At 40.9% G+C, this 18,326-nt stretch overlaps 1 protein-coding gene across 2 annotated transcripts in view; it reads right to left on the bottom strand.

The window, feature by feature from the left end:
* Positions 1 to 13,276, bottom strand: part of MDN1 (midasin AAA ATPase 1) — a 146,328-nt gene extending 133,052 nt beyond the window's left edge. For both annotated transcript variants that reach the window (XM_055432822.2, XM_055432823.2), the window contains exons 1-2: positions 13,032 to 13,276; positions 2,305 to 2,531 (exon numbers count right to left, since the gene is read on the bottom strand). In XM_055432822.2, coding sequence (XP_055288797.2) covers positions 2,305 to 2,531; positions 13,032 to 13,133 — 329 coding nt within the window. In that variant the 5' untranslated portion in view covers positions 13,134 to 13,276. The remainder of the gene's footprint in view (positions 1 to 2,304; positions 2,532 to 13,031) is intronic.
* Between the last annotated feature and the right edge of the window lie 5,050 nt (positions 13,277 to 18,326).

Genomic DNA, 18,326 nt, shown 5'->3' with positions numbered 1-18,326 from the left:
AGGTCTTCATCCCCACCCCATCTCTCATCTCCTCATTCTTCCCTCCTTACTCTTCCTCCACAATTTGTCAGTAGGAAACGCTATTTCCAAGAGGATCACACACTCATTTTTCTTAATTTAATGACCTCTTGCTCCCCTTCAGTATTTGGCTCACACCTCTATTAACATATTGCACCCTGCTGTTTACAAGTACAGAAACTCATGTGTGACTTTCTCACTCCCACAACGTGACCCAGACCTCAAAGGGAGGACTCCTGTATTTATCTACTGAATGAATGACTACATCCTATCTAGATATATTAGGTATAATCCTAAAACGTTAGGTAATGTCCTCCAGAGGAAACTTAAGAGCACAAGTGAAACTAATCAGTTACATTCTTTAAAACTAAAAATCAAAATCCCATTCCACATCATGACCTATAGTTCATTGCATGTCCTGCCTGACTCATCATTCACACACATTAACATATGGTGCTTTTGTTTTCCTTTTTTTGCTTGTCTTTAAGTTACTCGAACACAGGCACGTTGTATAATTTTTGGAACAAGGTGGGAGCATAAATAACGCCGACTGCCTTGGCAAAGTGAGAAGAAGAAAAAGTACGGGTGCCTCACATTCAATTAATAAGAACATAAAACTGAAGCTGATGGGAAACCAGATGTAGCTACTCTATCATTTCAGTGATTCTCAAACACAATCTGAAAGCACTCTACCACTAAGGCTTAAGAGAAGTGGGAGTTCAATTACTCACAGGTCAATCTTACAGGGTAAGCAGAGAACAGTCAGCACATCTTGTGAAACGGTACCACAGTCAAGTACACCTAAGTGATGAAAGCAGCCTTTAACTCTGCTGTGTGTGTTTTAGTTCCCTCAAACAACTAGGCCCGTTTTTTTCCTCCTTTTTTAGAAAAGCTCACACAAATCACAGTTCCCTCAAGTCTTCATTTCTTATTCCCTCATCAAAGGATCAGACTAGAGATCATACTTGCAGGAAAGACATACTTGCAGGAAACATATTATGTTAATGAAGACTAATAAGAAGGGATGCTCTACTGAGTGAAGTCAGATACAAGAAAAACAATGTCACACGGTATCGCTTATATGTAGAATCTAAAAAGAGAAAAAAATGGCACTAACGAACCTATTTATGAAACAGAATTTGAGTCACAGATAGAGAACAAACTTATCATTACCAAGGGGGAAAGGAGGCTGAGGGACATGAATTGGGAGACTGATATTGACGTATATATAATACTACATATAAAACAGATAATAAAAACATACTTTACAGCACAGGTAAGTCTTTGATACTCTGTAATGATCTATATGGGAATGGAGTCAGGAAGAGAATGGATATATGCACGTATATGGCTGATTCAGGCTTCCCTTGTGGCTCAGCTGATAAAGAACCTGCCTGCAACATGGGAGACCTGGGTTTGATCCCTGGGTTGGGAAGATCCCCTGGAGAAGGGAATGGCTACCCACTCCAATATTCTGGCCTGGAGAATCCCAAGGACTATCCATGGAGTCACAAAGAGTCGGACACAACTGAGCGACTTTCACTCACACTCCTTAGTTGCCTCTTTTGACTATTCCACACAAACCTATCAATTTGAGAAAACCAGGTGCAGTGGCACGTGTCTACAGAACCAGCTAGTTGGAAGCTGAGGAAGGAAGATGGCTTGAGCGAGGAGTTCTGGGCTGTGGGACGCTCTGCCCACTGGGCGTCCACACTAAGTCTGGCTCACTGAGATGACCCCAAGGGAACAAGAGACCACCAGATTGCCTAAGGAAGGGTGAACCAGCCCAAGCTGGACAAACAGGAGGTGAAATGAGAAATACATTAGAATCCAGTTCTAGCACAACTTCTTATCACACTTTGGATGTGAACAGATTTATAGAAAGTGGGAAGAGACACAAGAGATCTTATAACCCACCCCCTACAGCTGCTCCAGCAAGAATCTCACACATCTGAAGTGGATGCTGTAAGAGCCTCAGCTAAAACTCATTTAAATCCATCTTATATGCCTTTCTTGCCAGATGACAGAATCCGTAAGGGTAGGGGAGATATCCTGGTTATATTCTCCAGACCTATCTTGATGGCCAAGACTTCAAACCTAGTAAATGGTCACTGAATTGATCTGGATAAATGGCCTCTTCTGTAACTATTTTTATAAAACACTCCTTTCTCCCCTTTCTGTATTTCCCCTCTTCTCTTCATCTCAGCTCAGACCCCTCCTTACTTCCAGCAGAGTGTGGGGTCTACCATCTCAAGGGGAAACATGAAGAATAAAACCGTTACTCACGGGAGGACATCAGGATGGTTACCAATGAGTTTGCTCATCGACACACAGAGTCGTTCGTGTAAATCATGGTTGACTTGGCCTCCGGCTTTAATGGCCTCAGCATTTCTTTCCAACAAATCCAAAAGGAGAGGGCGCAGCTGGCGGCCAATCAGCACAGTACAGTCCTTATCCAGAAGTAACTGTGCTAAGGTATTCAAGATACACTGGCGATCTTGAGGTGTCCACACCTGAGAAAGGCAAAACAAATTCATTTGTGACTGCTACAGAACAGCGTCCTAGCTTATATTCGATTTCCAGACTTCATAACTGAGTTTATTTTACAAAACACAGTGGGATTTCTTTGCAATAGGACTAGTGAATCAAATGTAAACTGAAAATGAAAGTCGCTCAGTTGTGTCTGACTCTTTGCCATCCCATGGACTATACAGTCCATGGAATACTCCAGGCCAGAATACTGGAGTGGGTAGCCTTTCCCTTCTCCAGGAGATCTTCCTAACCCAGGTATCAAACCCAGGTCTCCCACATCGCAGGTGGACTCTTTACCAGCTGAGCCACAAGGGAAGCCCCAATCAAATGTAAAGGCTGTAACAAGTAAGTTTCAGCCCACTGGGTTTGAGGTAAAAGGACTGACATCAGGATTCCATGTAAAATGCTAGACAGCTTCAGCTTCCTTGAAAAAAATCTGTTGCAGAGTCATAAGAGTTTCCAGGGAATCCAGTGCTTCCTTTGTCTGGAAGGAAAACAGTAGTTAAATGAGGAAAAAGTATAGTTAGTATGCAAAACTGCCAACTCTCTTGAGGAAAGAATAGATATAAGAAATCAGTTCCTGGAAATGAATGAGGATATATCCCCATGAAGACATCAGACTTTAACTAATAAACAAGACAGGTCTAAAGCAGACAGGCACACTTTGATATACAAGATGAAATAAACCACAGAGTTCTAGTTCTTGGGACCAGAATGTCCACGAACATAAAAAGGCAAACTGAAAAGTATGAAAAATGTCTCATATTGCTAGTGTGTAAGCAATTCTGCACAACGCTTGCCAGGCAATGTGACAGTGGCTTTAAATTACCTGAGGGGCATACCCGCTGACCCACCAAGCCCAATGCTACGAATTTACAGCCTAAAGAGTTTGATACTAAATGGTTATCTATAAGAGTACAGCTAGAACACAACCTAAATACCATATTCAAAAATATTGTAACTTTTTCCAAAGTTCCAAAGTTGTTCTTTATGTAGTGTTAATGACTTATTCCATTTTATTTCTTACTAGTTTTTTACTGTATGAATGTACCACAACTTGTTTATCCATTTGCATGTTGATAGATATTTGCATTGTTTCCATCTATCCTCAATAAAGATACCATGGATGTTCATGTACAAAAGATTTATGGACATATTTTCATGACTTTTTTGGCCATGCCATGTGGCAAGGAGGATCTTAGTCCCCAATCAGGGATTGAACCTTGGCCCTCAGCAGCGAAAACACAGAGTCCTAACCACTGAAACACCAGAGAATTGTCTAAATTTTTATTTTTAATTTAAAAAAAAATTTTAAGAAGTTTCTTGGGCTTCCCTGGTGCCTCAAATGGTAAAGAATGTGCCTGCAATGCAGGAGACCTGGGTTCAATCCCTGGGTCAGGAATATCCCCTGAAGAAGGGAAAGGCTAGCCACTCCACTATTCTTGCCTGGAGAACTTTTGTGATCAGAGGAGCCTGGTGGGCTACAGTCCACGGGGTAACAAAGAGACATTCAACGTTTAACAGAAGTTGTTTTCCAAGTATTTGTACCATTTCACATCCCCGCCAGCAATGTCTGAGTGTTTCAGCTGCTATATAAATTCACAAATACACAGTACTATCAGTCTTGATTTTAGCCATTCTAGTGGAGGTGGAATGGTATACAGTATAAAGTGTCTAACAGCCACTCATTTATCTTCTGTGATGTAATTTGTTCAAATCTTTTACCCATTTTTAAATAGGGTTGTTCCTGTATTAACCATGATGGTTTCTGTAGACCCTCTATATCAGCTTGAAGAAGTTCTGTTCTATTTGTACTTTGTTTTTCTGTTTCCTGAATGAGCTTTGTTAATTGGCATTCCTCCAACGCCCTTATCATCTAAATTGTCTAATATGTTGGCCTAACATTTTTCATATTAGTCACTTATCTTTCTATTCTTTTTAAAATCTGTAATGGTGGCCTTCTTCCATTCCTAATAATTTGGATTTTTCACTTTTATTCTTGGTCAATCTTTTCAAAGAATCAACTCTGGCTTCAATGGTTTCCTATACAGTTTATCCATTTCCTATTTCAATCATTCCTGCTGTTAGCTTTATTATTTTCTTCCCTCTATTTAATGTAATTTCCTCTTTTTTTGGTATTTCACAAGGTGGAAGCTTAAGAAATATCACTAATTTCAAACCATGTTTTTCTTATATTCATATATCTCACATGTTATGAATTTCCTTCTAATTGTTGCTACAATCCACAAATTGTTTAAATTATACAGTTCAAAATTTTTTATTCTCCCAGAGATTTCTTCTTTGATCATAAGCTTCTTTAAATTTTTTACTTAATTTCTAACATTTAGGGATTTTTCCTTATTTAACATATTATTTAATTTATATGCAGAGTACATCATTCGAAATGCCAGGCTGGATGAAGCACAAGCTGGAATCAAGACTGCCCGGAGAAATATCAATAACCTCAGATACGCAGATGACGCCACCCTTATGGCAGAAAACAAAGAACTAAACAGGCTCTTGATGAAAGTGAAAAAGGAGAGTGAAAAAGCTGGCTTAAAACTCAACATTCAAAAAACGAGGATCACGGCATCCCGTCCCATCACTTCATGGCCAATAGATGGGAAACAATGGAAACAGTGAGAGACTTTATTTTTGGGGCTCCAAGATCACTGCAGATCGTGCAGCCATGAAATTAAAAGAAGCTTGCTCCTTGGAAGAAAAGTTATGACCAAACTAGACAGCATTTTAAAAAGCAGAGATATTACTTTGCCAACTAAGGTCCATCTAGTCAAAGCTACGGTTTTTCCATAGCCATGTATGGATGTGAGAATTGGACTATAAAGAAAACTAAGTGCTGAAGAATTTATGCTTTTGAACTGTGGTGTTGGAGACAATTCTTGAGAGTTCCCTGAACAGGAAGGAGATCCAACCAGTCCATCCTAAAGGAAACCAGTCCTGAATACTTATTGGAAGGACTGATGATGAAGCTGAAACTCCAACACTTCGGCTACCTGATGCGATGAACTGACTCACAGGAAAAGACTGTGGGAAAGACTGCTGGGAAAGACTGAAGGCAGGGGGAGAAGGGGACAGCAAAGGACTGGCATCACCAACTTGATGGACGTGAGTTTGAGCAAACTCTGGGAGCTGGTGATGGACAGGAAGCCTTCCATGCTGCAGTCCATGGGGTCAGACAAAGAGTTGGACATGACTGAGTGACTGGACTGAACTGAACTGAGGGATTTTTCCCAGCATTATTTTGAGGGTTTCCCCCACTAATTTCATCTCATTGAGATAACTGAATATGCCTTTTATGAATTCAATTATTCTAAATTTCTTGAGATTTGTTTAAAGCCCATCTTATGATCTATCTTGGTAAATGTTTAGATGTGCACAGCATATATTCTGGAATTATTGGGCACAGTATCCTATAATGCCAATTAGGTCAGGTTTGTTGACAGTGCTCAGGTCTTCTGTATCCTTACTAATTTTATGTATTTGTACTATCAAGTACTGAGGTTAGAGTATTAAAATTCTCCAATTATAACTGTGATTGTCTATTTTTCCTTTCCTACCACTTTCTGATTCATATATTTTATTATTAGATCCATGCATATTTAGGTTTCTTTCTTAATTCTGAAATACTGACATTTAGGGCTGGATACTGAATGAGGAATTCCCCAGGTCGGTAGGTGCCCAGTATGCTACTGGAGATCAGTGGAGAAGTAACTCTAGAAGGAATGAAGGGATGGAGCAAAAGCAAAACCAATACCCAGTTGTGGATATGACCAGTGATAGAAGCAAGGTCCGGTGCTGTAAAGAGCAGTATTGCATAGGAACCTGGAATGTTAGGTCCATGAATCAAGGCAAATTGGAAGTGGTCAAACAGGAGATGGCAAGAGTGAATGTCGACATTCTAGGAATCAGTGAATTAAAATGGACTGTAATGGGTGAATTTAACTCAGATGACCATTATATCTACTACTGTGGGCAGGAATCCCTTAGAAGAAATGGAGTAGCCATCATGGTCAACAAAAGAGTCCGAAATGCAGCACTTGGATGCAATCTTAAAAACAACAGAATGATCTCTGTTCTTTTCCAAGGCAAACCATTCAATATTACAGTAATCCAGGCCTATGCCCCAACCAGTAACGCTGAAGAAGACGAAGTTGAACGGTTCTATGAAGACCTACAAGACCTTTTAGAACTAACACCCAAAAAAGATGTCCTTTTCATTCTAGGGGACTGGAATGCAAAAGTAGGAAGTCAAGAAACACCTGGAGTAACAGGCAAATTTGGCCTTGGAGCACGGAATGAAGCAGGGCAAAGGCTAATAGAGTTTTAACGCACTGGTCATAGCAAACACCCTCTTTCAACAACACAAGAGAAGACTCTACACGTGGACATCACCAGATGGTCAACACCGAAATCAGATTGATTATATTCTTTGCAGCCAAAGATGGAGAAGCTCTATACAGTTAGCAAAAACAAGACCAGGAGCTGACTGTGGCTCAGATCATGAACTCCTTATTGCCAAATTCAGACTTAAATTGAAGAAAGTAGGGAAAACCACTAGACCATTCAGGTATGACCTAAATCAAATCCCTTATGATTATACAGTGGAAGTGAGGAATAGATTTAAGGGACTAGATCTGATAGATAGAGTGCCTGATGAACTCTGGACGGAGGTTCGTGACATTGTACAGGAGACAGGGACCAAGACCATCCCCATGGAAAAGAAATGCAAAAAAGCAAAATGGCTGTCTGAGGAGGCCTTACAAATAGCTGTGAAAAGAAGAGAAGCGAAAAGCAAAGGAGAAAAGGAAAGATATAAGCATCTGAATGCAGAGTTCCAAATAGCAAGGAGAGATAAGAAAGCCTTCCTCAGTGATCAATGCAAAGAAACAGAGGAAAACAACAGAATAGGAAAAACAAGAGACCTCTTCAAGAAAATTAGAGATTCCAAGGGAACATTTCATGCAAAGATGGGCTTGATAAAGGACAGAGATAGTAGAGACCTAACAGAAGCAGAAGATAATAAGAAGAGGTGGCAAGAATACACAGAAGAACTGTACAAAAAAGATCTTCACGAGCAAGATAGTCATGATAACGTGATCACTGACCTAAAGCCAGACATCTTGGAATGTGAAGTCAAGTGGGCCTTAGAAAGCATCACTACGAACAAAGCTAGTGGTGTTGATGGAATTGCAGTTGAGCTATTTCAAATCTTGAAAGATGATGCTGTGAAAGTGCTGCACTCAATATGCCAGCAGATTTGGAAAACTCAGCAGTGGCCACAGGACTGGAAAAGGTCAGTCTTCATCCCAATCCCAAAGAAAGGCAATGCCAAAGAATGCCCAAACTACCGCACAATTGCACTCATCTCACACGCTAGTAAAGTCATGCTCAAAATTCTCCAAGCCAGGCTTCAGCAATATGTGAACCGTGAACTCCCAGATGTTCAAGCTGGTTTTAGAAAAGGCAGAGGCACCAGAGATCAAATTGCCAACATCCGCTGGATCATGGAGAAAGCAAGAGAGTTTCAGAAAAACATCTATTTCTGCTTCATTGACTATGCCAAAGCCTTTGACTGTGTGGATCACAATAAACTGTGGAACATTCTGAAAGAGATGGGAATACCAGACCACTTGACCTGCCTCTTGAGAAACCTGTATGCAGGTCAGGAAGCAACAGTCAGAACTGGACATGGAACAACAGACTGGTTCCAAATAGGAAAGGGACTGCGTCAAGGCTGTATATTGTCACCCTGCTTATTTAACTTATATGCAGAGTACATCATGAGGAACGCTGGGCTGGAAGAAGCACAAGCTGGAATCAAGATTGCTGGGAGAAATATCAATAATCTCAGATATGCAGATGACACCACCCTTATGGCAGAAAGAGAAGAGGAACTCAAAAGCCTCTTGATGAAAGTTAAAAAGGAGAGTGAAAAGGTTGGCTTGAAGCTCAACATTCAGAAAACAAAGATCATGGCATCTAGTCCCATCACTTCATGGGAAATAGATGGGGAAACAGTGGAAACAGTGTCAGAATTTATTTTTTTGGGCTCCAAAATCACTGCAGATGCTGATTTCAGCCAGGAAATTAAAAGACGCTTACTCCTTGGAAGGAAAGTTGTGACCAACCTTGATAATAAATTAAAAAGCAGAGACATTACTTTGCCAACAAAGGTCTGTCTAGTCAAGGCTATGGTTTTTCCCGTGGTCATGTATGGATGTGAGAGTTGGACTGTGAAGAAAGCTGTTGGCTGAAGAATTGATGCTTTTGAACTGTGGTGTTGGAGAAGACTCTTGAGAGTCCCTTGTACTGCAAGGAGATCCAACCAGTCCATTCTAAGGGAGATAGATCCTAGGTGTTCATTGGAAGGACTGATGCTAAAGCTGAAACTGCAATACTTTGGCCATCTCATGCGACGAGTTGACTCACTGGAAAAGACTCTGATGCTGGGAAAGGTTGGGGGCGGGAGGAGAAGGGGACGACCGAGAATGAGATGGCTGGATGGCATCACCGACTCTGTGGACATGAGTTTGAGTGAACTCCGGGAGTTGGTGATGGACAGGGAGGCCTGGCGTGCTGTGATTCATGGGATCGCGGAGAGTCGGACACGACTGAGCGACTGAACTGAACTAAACTGAACGTTCCTTGCTGTGAAGGCTACCCTGTGTATTAAAAGAAGTTTAGTAGCATCCCTGACCTCTACGCTCTACATGCCAATAATAGCCCCATCACAGGTTGTGAAAAATTTTAAGACATCTCTAGATTTGCCCCAGAGAGTAAAATTCCCCAAGCTGAGAGTCACCAGGCAGGGGGAAAAAAAAAACACTTGAAAAAAGAAAATGGAAATAAGATTAACAGAAAATAAAGTTTCTTTAAAAAAAAATCATATGCTATCTTAGAAAGTTTACATTTTGATTCTGGAGATAATGGAGAGCTTTTAGACAGAATAGTGATAGATTCAGATTTGTCTTATTAATGATAACTTATATTAAGTGGCCAGAATAGGATGGGAGGTAACAGCTAAAAGGAATAGGGGCTTCTTTTTGAAGTAATAGAAATGTTCAAAAACGGACTGTGGTGACAGTTGCACATACCTGTGAACACAGCAAAAGCCACTGAACTGCACACTTAAATGAATGAATTATATGGCATATGAATTATATCTCAAAGCTGTCTTTAAAAAGTTCTAATTCTAGCTCACATGTATTGATTACTTTCTATGGGTCAGGCACTGTGATAAGCTCCTCAAATGCATCATCTAGATTTCACAATCTTATTTATAGCAATAATAACAGCAACCACTTTTACAGACAACACTTACTGTACCTTAGGCACCTAACTCTCATAGCAACCCATGAAGTAGGTAACATTATTCCCATTTTACAGATAAGGAAACTGAAAAATAAAAAAAGGGGATAAGGTCATAAAGCTGATAGTAGAACCAGGAATCACATCACAGGCTTTTAACTACTCTGTAACTATTCAGCAACTATCACACGTAATACGTATCAAGATACTGAGACTTAGGAGACTTGAGCAACTTGCGGAAGACCCCAAAAACAATGGTGACACACTCCAGTATTCTTGCTTGGGAAATCCCATGGACAGAGGAGTCTGGTGGGCTATGACCATCCATGGGGTCACAAAAGGGTCGGACAACTTAGTGAGGAAAACAACAAGAAAAAGGACTTCCCTGATGGTCCCGTGGTCGAGAGTCAGTGCTTTCACTGCAAAGGGAGTGGGTTCAATCCCAGGGAGGGGAACTAAGATCCCGCATGCCACATGCACTGCCAAAACACAAAACCAAAAAAAGAATCTTATCTGCACCCATTCTTCAGTCCCACTACCCACACATGCTCTCAAGCACGCTGCTCTTCCTCAATATAGACAGTGATCAAGGAAATAAGATGTGATTCTGTGATTTATAGTAAAAGAAAAAAAAAATACTTAGTCTTCAAAACCCCACACCTATCCAAGTACCCAAAACTCTGGGAATTTCCTGTGATGCGAGAAATATGCTACGTAATGCAGTGAATTCTGGAAAGCGGCTAAGCTGGGAGCCAATCACATGATTAGAGGATTAGAACTTTCATCCCCATCCCTTGACCTCTGAGGAGGGCAGAGGGGCTAGAGATTAAGAGCTGAATCACCAATGGCCAGAGATTTAGTCAATTGTGCCTGTGAAGGAAGTTTTCATAAAAACCCCCAAAAATGTGGTTCGGACAGCTTCAGGGATGGCTGTCCTAAAAAGGGAAATATTTCTCCAAGTTTTGTGAGCTGCTCTAGCAAATTAATTAAACCCAAGAAAGAATTTCTTGGAACGCCCAATTTATAGGCCAGCTGGTCAGAAGAGCAGGTGAGGGTGGGAGAAGTCTTTCAGGGCTCAGCCTTTACTCTGAACGAACTGATGCTCTCTGCAGGCAAACAGCATCAGGATTGAGTGAAACTGTAGGACACCAGCTGGCGTCTGAGAATTACTCGGTAGTGCTAGAAAGAAAACCCCCGAGCTGGAATTAAGAGTCAGAACTTAGGATGCTAGTGGTAGTAAGGATGAAGAGAAAGACACAGATTCAGTACCAAGGAAGGAAAATCAGGAGGACCTGGCTATATGTGACAGAAAAGAGGCGAGGAGAGTTGCGGACACTCAGTTTTCTGTAACAAGGGACTGGACAGAGAGACGGGGGTGTCACCAGCTGAGCTGAAGAGCAAAGGAAGCACATCCTAAAAATTTACTTCAGATCCCAAACTCCATGAGAAGTAAGGTTTCAAAATCTTTGCTGGGTGTCCCCTGGTGGTCTAGTGGTTAGGACTCCATGCTTTCACTGTTCAAGGCCCAGGTTCAATCTCTGGCAGGGGAACTAAAATCATGAGATTCAGTGGTGGAAAAAAAAGATCTTTCCTTTCCAGTAAAAATCAGTTTCCCCAAACAGGAGAAAAACAGGATGACAACACAAACAACTCTTCTCTGAGAGAAAGGCTTGAAACCATTACTGAAAATGGAAAGGAGCAAACCTGAAAGACATTTCTCAGATTGGATAGAATCTGAGACAGAGGAGAGACAAATGGAAAGTACAGGTGGCTGGAATCTTAATTCAATTGAACTTTCTAGTAGCTTTCAAGTCCCCCAACATTACTATATACAGTCTCAGAATATACGTGAGTGGTTCCCACACTTCAAAATCTCATTCTTTTTTTTAAAAAAAGGCTATGAACCATTTCTTCATTTTACTCCCAATATATAAGCACTACTTTTCTATCCAATTACTGTGAAGAACCATAAATAAACCTCCATGATCCCCAGCTTCAAAACCTCTGCTCTAAATGCAAGCCCACTTACAGAAAAATATTTCTAGCCATAATACATAGTTCAGGAGCCTGTAACCACAAGCTCAGCTCATATAAATTGATTTTTTCATTAGTCCAGCCCATCAAAATTCAGTTTTCTTTCCAGACCTCTCCTTTAATGTTAATGATCCCTTCCTTGGGGGAAATCACAGGCCAGATAACCCGGGCATATCTTCCACTCCTCCCTCCCCTTTGCTATACACGTTCAGTTTGTCATCAAACAGACATGCCTCTCCTGTTAGCTCCCGGACTCTCCAGACCCGAAAAACTGCTGTTGCTTCCTTAGCAATAGGATATATATGTTCCAAATATCGGAGTTAGAAAAAAAAAAAATTCCCCCCTACTCTCAAGCTCACAGGTGTGGTGGGGAAGCATAAAATAGAAAGTTAAAATGCCAGGTGAAAAAATGCGTGATAAGGATCCTCAACTCAGATAGCGGGTGGTCAACGAGAGAAGGCTCTTAAAAGGCCAGAACACCCATTTTCCAGAAAACTAATTCATAATTCCTATGGCTTACGAATTATGCCCTCGCCGTCTCGCTTGGCCCATCAGTTGTATTCTGTGTTTATGAACGTCTCCTCCAAAAAGAGACATGAAATACCTTGGGGGTCAGTTCAGTTCAGTTCAGTCGCTCAGTCGGAGACCATAACAAATTTATCTGTATCCGCAAAGTGCCACGCTGTGGCTTACTCCCAGCAGGAATACAATCAATACTTGTCAGTGGGCAGGAAAGTCAGAACAAGGCAGAAAGGAAACATCCACCCAAGCTAACAGAGGTGGCTGGACTCGGCACGCTTAAATAATACAAATGTCAAAAGGGCAAATATGCAACCTCAATTATGAAAAAAAAAAAAAAAACCACGTTTTTCTCTGAAGGTCACGTTTGGCGCACGCAGCCAGGGTGCTGTAAGGAAATAAATCGGTGGAGAGAAGGGAAGACTCTCCCATAGAAAAACAAAAGGCTCCTTCCAGGCTCCGCCACTGGCCAGCCTTGGGGAGGGGGCCAGAGTGACAAGACACCGCTCTCCGGTCCCCCGCGTCTTCGCGCGGGGCCATGGGGCACGCGCCAGGCGGTGGTGGCGGCGGCCCAACTCTTTCCCTCCCGCTCCTCTCACCTGCTTGACCAAGAACCTGCCCAGCTCGCTGCGGCTCTTCTCGCTCTTGGCAGCGATTAACCGCAGCGGCGCGGCCGCCACCTCCAGCAAGAGGTGCTCCATGATCACGGGTCCCCGGCCCGGGTGGCCACCGGCGCCCCTTGCTCCGCGCTAAGAACCCCCGAGCCACCAGGGTCCCCGCGCCGGAACTGCAGCCAACTACGTCTCCAGTGAGAGCGGCTGCCGCTGCTCCGCGACTACCTAGAGAGCGGCAGCAGCACACGTGGGGGGAGCACGCGGCGCTCCGCGTCATCAGCCCGCGACCGCGCACGCCCCGCCTCCTCGGCACCGGAAACGCGGGGGCGTCAGGATCTATATAGTTCCGGCAGAGACTACCAGAGGTAGCTTTTGCTGGTGGAGGCTGAAGGTTACAGTGATGGTAGATCCGGCGACAAAGAGTGGCGTGACAGCAGTTCAGGAGAAGCTACGGGGCCCCTAGGGCCGTGTGCCTACGATCCTCAGCGCGCCATGCTTCCTTCTGCCTCAGCAGGCAGAAAGATCAGCTAGGAATGAAAAGCAGATTTACCGCCTCTAACCCATCAATTCCCATTTTAGACGGTTGGTCTGTGGAAATTCACACACAAGTGTAACAAGCATATATAGCCCTCGCAGCAGTCTTATTATAAATATTGGATGTAAGTGTTAAGATGGGTAATAAAAGAAACATTCACATGTTGAGATACAAAAAAGTCATTTTGGGTTATACATGAGTTAAGGTGAATTTTATGTTAAAGAAAATAGCCTCTTTGTGGCCTATCAAACATAAATTGTATATGTGCTTTAATTATTAAAGAGAAGAGCACACTGACAAGAAGTAAAGAATGTCTATGTTAAAGGTTAAATGCCTTTCTTTCTGGGAGGCTAATGCTGCTCCTACTTTGATGACTTCCTTTTCCAGGTGCCAAGGCCATGTAGACTCTCATATACTTGCTGGTGTGTGTGTGTGTGTTTTAAACCTTGAAGAAATGTAATGTCTCTGTGTGTGTGTTTTAAACCTTGAAGAACTGTAACCCTGTCTTATTTAATGTTCTTTGTTTTGACAAGATATAAAATTGTGCTGGAACCCATGATTCTCACAGAGTAATCTGGGAAGCTGAATTCTGGGCTAGTCCTTAGTTTGGCTGAAATAAAACTTGTTTCTATTCTTATTATAGATTATTGATTATTTTCATTGATATGGGAATGAAATAAAGTATGGTATTATAGGACACTGAATATTCTGAAGGCACTGTGAAGAGTGGAGTAGAAGAGTACATAAAATTAAAAGTGCATTTATGTCAAATTCATTCATGAACAAGTCAAAATAATGACAAAGTCAGACCAGTGGTTGCTTTTGGGGCTATTGACTGAGAAGGGCCTAAGGGAACTTTGTAGGGTGAGGGAAATATTTCATTATCTTCCCCTGTGTGGTGGTTACTCTGATAGATACAAAAGCCATAATTTATTTGCTTTTTTCTTTAAAATTGAGGATATATGTCAAAGTATTGTGTTTCAAGGTTTTCTCAGGTGGCTCAATGGTAAAGAATCGCCTGCCAACACAGGAGGTGGGGTTCTGATCCCTGGGTTGGGAAGGCCCCATGGACGAGGAAATGGCAATCCACTCCAGTATTCTTGTGGAGAATCCCACGGACAGAGGAGCTTGGCAAGGTACAGTCCATTCGGTCACAAAGAGTTGGACATGACTGAGTGACTGGACATGAATGCACTGTATTCCAAGTTTCCCTGGATTTCCCGTTCTGGATGGATATATTACTTTGAAATGCAGATAAGTTTACCATATTCATAGACCTTTGATTTTAAGTTTTAAAGACAGAGACATTGACCAGTGTTAAAAGTATTACAATGTTTGAAAGAACTTGAGGTTTCACTGCATGTTTAGGTACTTATGTAATATGGAAGAATCTTTTTTATTCTATTACAATTTAATCATAAAAGAGATGTTGCCTGTAAGTTTAAATTATACATGATGGTCCATCTCTGGTAACCCTGCTTCCAGGTAATGAGCATTAAGCTAAGATACTGTTGTTTAGCTCATAGGAAACATCCTGACCAGACTTACTTTTGAATGATTATAGAGAGGAAGAAATGAACACATCCTCTCCAGAGGCTGATGGGAACCAGGAAGTGTTTGACTTTACTCCCTCCCCTTTTAGTATAAAAGAAGCCTGAATTCTAACTCAGGCAAGATGGTTCTTTGGGGCATGAGTTCACCATCTTCTCTGCTTGCTGGCTTTCTAAATTAAGTTGTTATGTCTTGCACCAACAACTGGTCTCTTGATTATTGGCCTGTCATGTGGCACAGTAGTATGAGCTTAAACTCAGTAACCCTTAGGAATGTTTTACTTGTCAGTTTTTGTGTTTGTCCTACAAGTATGAAGTGTTTAAAAAACAGATCAAATGCATTACATTTATAAATGGGGTTTAAAATACTGAAAGGAATTTAACTATTTGCTGTAAATGGGATCAATTACTAATTTAAATTCAAACATTAAAGTCTCTCTGGCCTTCCATTCTCATATTTCATGTAACAATTTTAATAAAACTCTGCAGTTTTGTTCTGTCGTTGCCATAACTGTTCCAGTAATCTGATTCTTTGTAACAAATTATTACCTTAAATTATACTGACTTAAAACACCAACTATTTTATGTGTGTATGTGCTAAGTCACTTCAGTCGTGTCCGACTCTTTGCAGCCCTATGGACTGTAGCCTGCCAGACTCCTCTGTCCATGGGATTCTCCAAGCAAGAATACTGGAGTGGGTTGCATGCCCTCCTTCAGCAGATCTTCCCAAGCCAAGGATTGAACCCATGTCTCCTGCATGGGGAGGCAGGTTTTTTACCAACGACTAGCACCACCAATACTTTATAATAGGGAGGTTCAGGAATTTGAGCAGGGCTCTGCTGGCAATTCTTGTCTTCCATGGGATATTGACTGAAGGCATTCAATTTGAATGCCCTCAAATTGTACTGAGCTAGTCAATGGCTTAATCTGGTGGGTCCAAGATAGGTTCACTCATACATCTTGTATCCTGGCAGGGATGGCTGGAAGGCTGAGCTCAGCTGGAACTTTAAGTTGGAATGCTTACATGACAATTTGAAGTTAAGAAGAAGTGGCAAATAATTCCCAGTCATCTTTATTTACCATAGCTGATGCACTTTTTGAGATTTCTAACAGAATTTTCCAGAGCACTTTCATTTGAATTATTTGAGTAACAAAATTTTTATAATGCTAACACTGGAAATGTTAACCCTAGCCTCTTAACTACATTCAGGATACTGAGTATCTTGCACTTGTTCCTTTGGATAGATTCCCCCTCTTTCTCTCCTTCTTCATCCTCCTCTCTGCCCTTAGGTGCCAACCTGTTCAGAGTACAAGGAGTCTGAGTCTTAGGTGTGTTCATGACATATTGCAATCAAGGTATTATTGCTTCCAAACACTTTAAGGAACAGAAATAAGGAATATGTATTTTAAAAAATCATGAGCTCATGCTGACATTTCCAATTCATGTAAAATAGTGTAAGTTTTCACCCCTAATGTTTTTGATTTTATCCTTGGATCTCTTTTCTCTTTCAATAAATATCTTAATTCCTAAAAATATTAAAATATTACATATTTCTTTATTCCAAAAGATACAAAAATAGTTTCAAAATTACAACATTAATACTAACAATAAAACTACTGCATGAGTTATAAGATTTCTTTGCGGTTCTTTTTGTCCTTAGAAATATATCCCACTCATGATATACAGTCAGATCACTGAATTCATATGTCACTTGAAATAACTGTTTTGTCTATGTTGTTATATTTCTTGTTTACACAGTTTCATTATTTAGATTTATTTTCCATTTTAATGTTTTTTCTTCCTGATTTAACTCATTTAATATATGAAACTCTTCTATAGTTTAAAAGTTTATAAAAAGGCAAACTTAACACCAGTCCATTCTAAAGGAGATCAATCCTGGGTGTTCATTGGAAGGACTGATGCTAAAGCTGAAACTCCAATACTTTGGCTACCTCATGCGACGAGTTGACTCACTGGAAAAGAGTCTGATGCTGGGAAGGATTGGGGGCGGGAGAAGAAGGGGACGACAGAGAATGAGATGGCTGGATGGCATCACCGACTCGATGGACATGAGTTTGAGTGAACTCCGGGAGTTGGTGATGGACAGGGAGGCCTGGCGTGCTGTGATTCATGGGGTCGCAGAGAGTCGGACACGACTGAGCGACTGAACTGAACTGAACACTTTAAATAGGTAAAATACATGGTATGTGAATTATATCTCAATGAAACTGTAATTAAAAAAAAGGGAGAAAAGCCATGTATATTTCCATACATATATTTTGCTTGTTTTTGCATAGCAACACTTGAAGGATTAATTAGAACCTAATAAAAAAAAGGTACTATATGGTACCTGAAGCCACCATTTAATATTTTTATAAGGACATAATTTTTTATTTAAGTAAAAATACTGAAATGGTGGCTTCTGGTTCTGTATGGTACCTTTTTAAATTAGGATCTAATTTACCCTTCAAGTGTTGCTATATGAAAACAAGCAAAATATATGTATATTCTTTTTCTAATTCTTTCATTGTACTTTTATCCCCCTTAACACTGTATCTCCTAGTTACATAAACATCTTCTTCAGAAATTGCTTTTACTTTAGCAAGATTTCCAATTCTGAGTTCAGACTCCATAAAGGATGTAACTGTTTTACACTACTCCATTTCCCTAAGAAAAATATTGATTTCTTCAGTTGGCTTCTGTAAGTTTACCACATTGGCAATGAAGTCTTTTGAAGCAAATATTTTTACAGGTAGTTCCCACTTCCCAGCCCCGCCTTCCTTGCCAGGGCTTGCAGAATCTTAATTGCAAGATCTTAGTTCTCTCCCTGACCAGGGAATAAACCCAAGCCATAGCAATGAAAACACAAGAGTTCTAACCACTGAACCACCAGGGAATTCCCCAAGTAAATATTTTTAACCCAAATACTACTTTCTGTTCAATGTAAAGTAAGAGAGTACCAGTAACAATGAGAGATTTTGTAAGGCTTAAATTATAAGGTTATTCTTTTCTGGAAGATAATTTTGCTGAAAACCTTTATTTCTGAGGCACGTATGCTGTGTTCTCAATACTTTTTTTTTTTGATGACTGCCATCAAGTACTCATGCTGAAAACCAGTATTCAACTAGTTGCTATGTTTTATCACTTTCATCTCCTAAATAGTCTAAAATCAATTCCCTAGGCTACCTGCCATC

Source organism: Moschus berezovskii, chromosome 10 (assembly GCF_049115385.1).
Source record: "Moschus berezovskii isolate FMDL1 chromosome 10, NW_MosBer_1.0, whole genome shotgun sequence".
In the NCBI taxonomy this organism is placed as follows: Eukaryota; Metazoa; Chordata; class Mammalia; order Artiodactyla; family Moschidae; genus Moschus; species Moschus berezovskii.
This window is presented reverse-complemented; position numbering and strand designations above follow the sequence as displayed.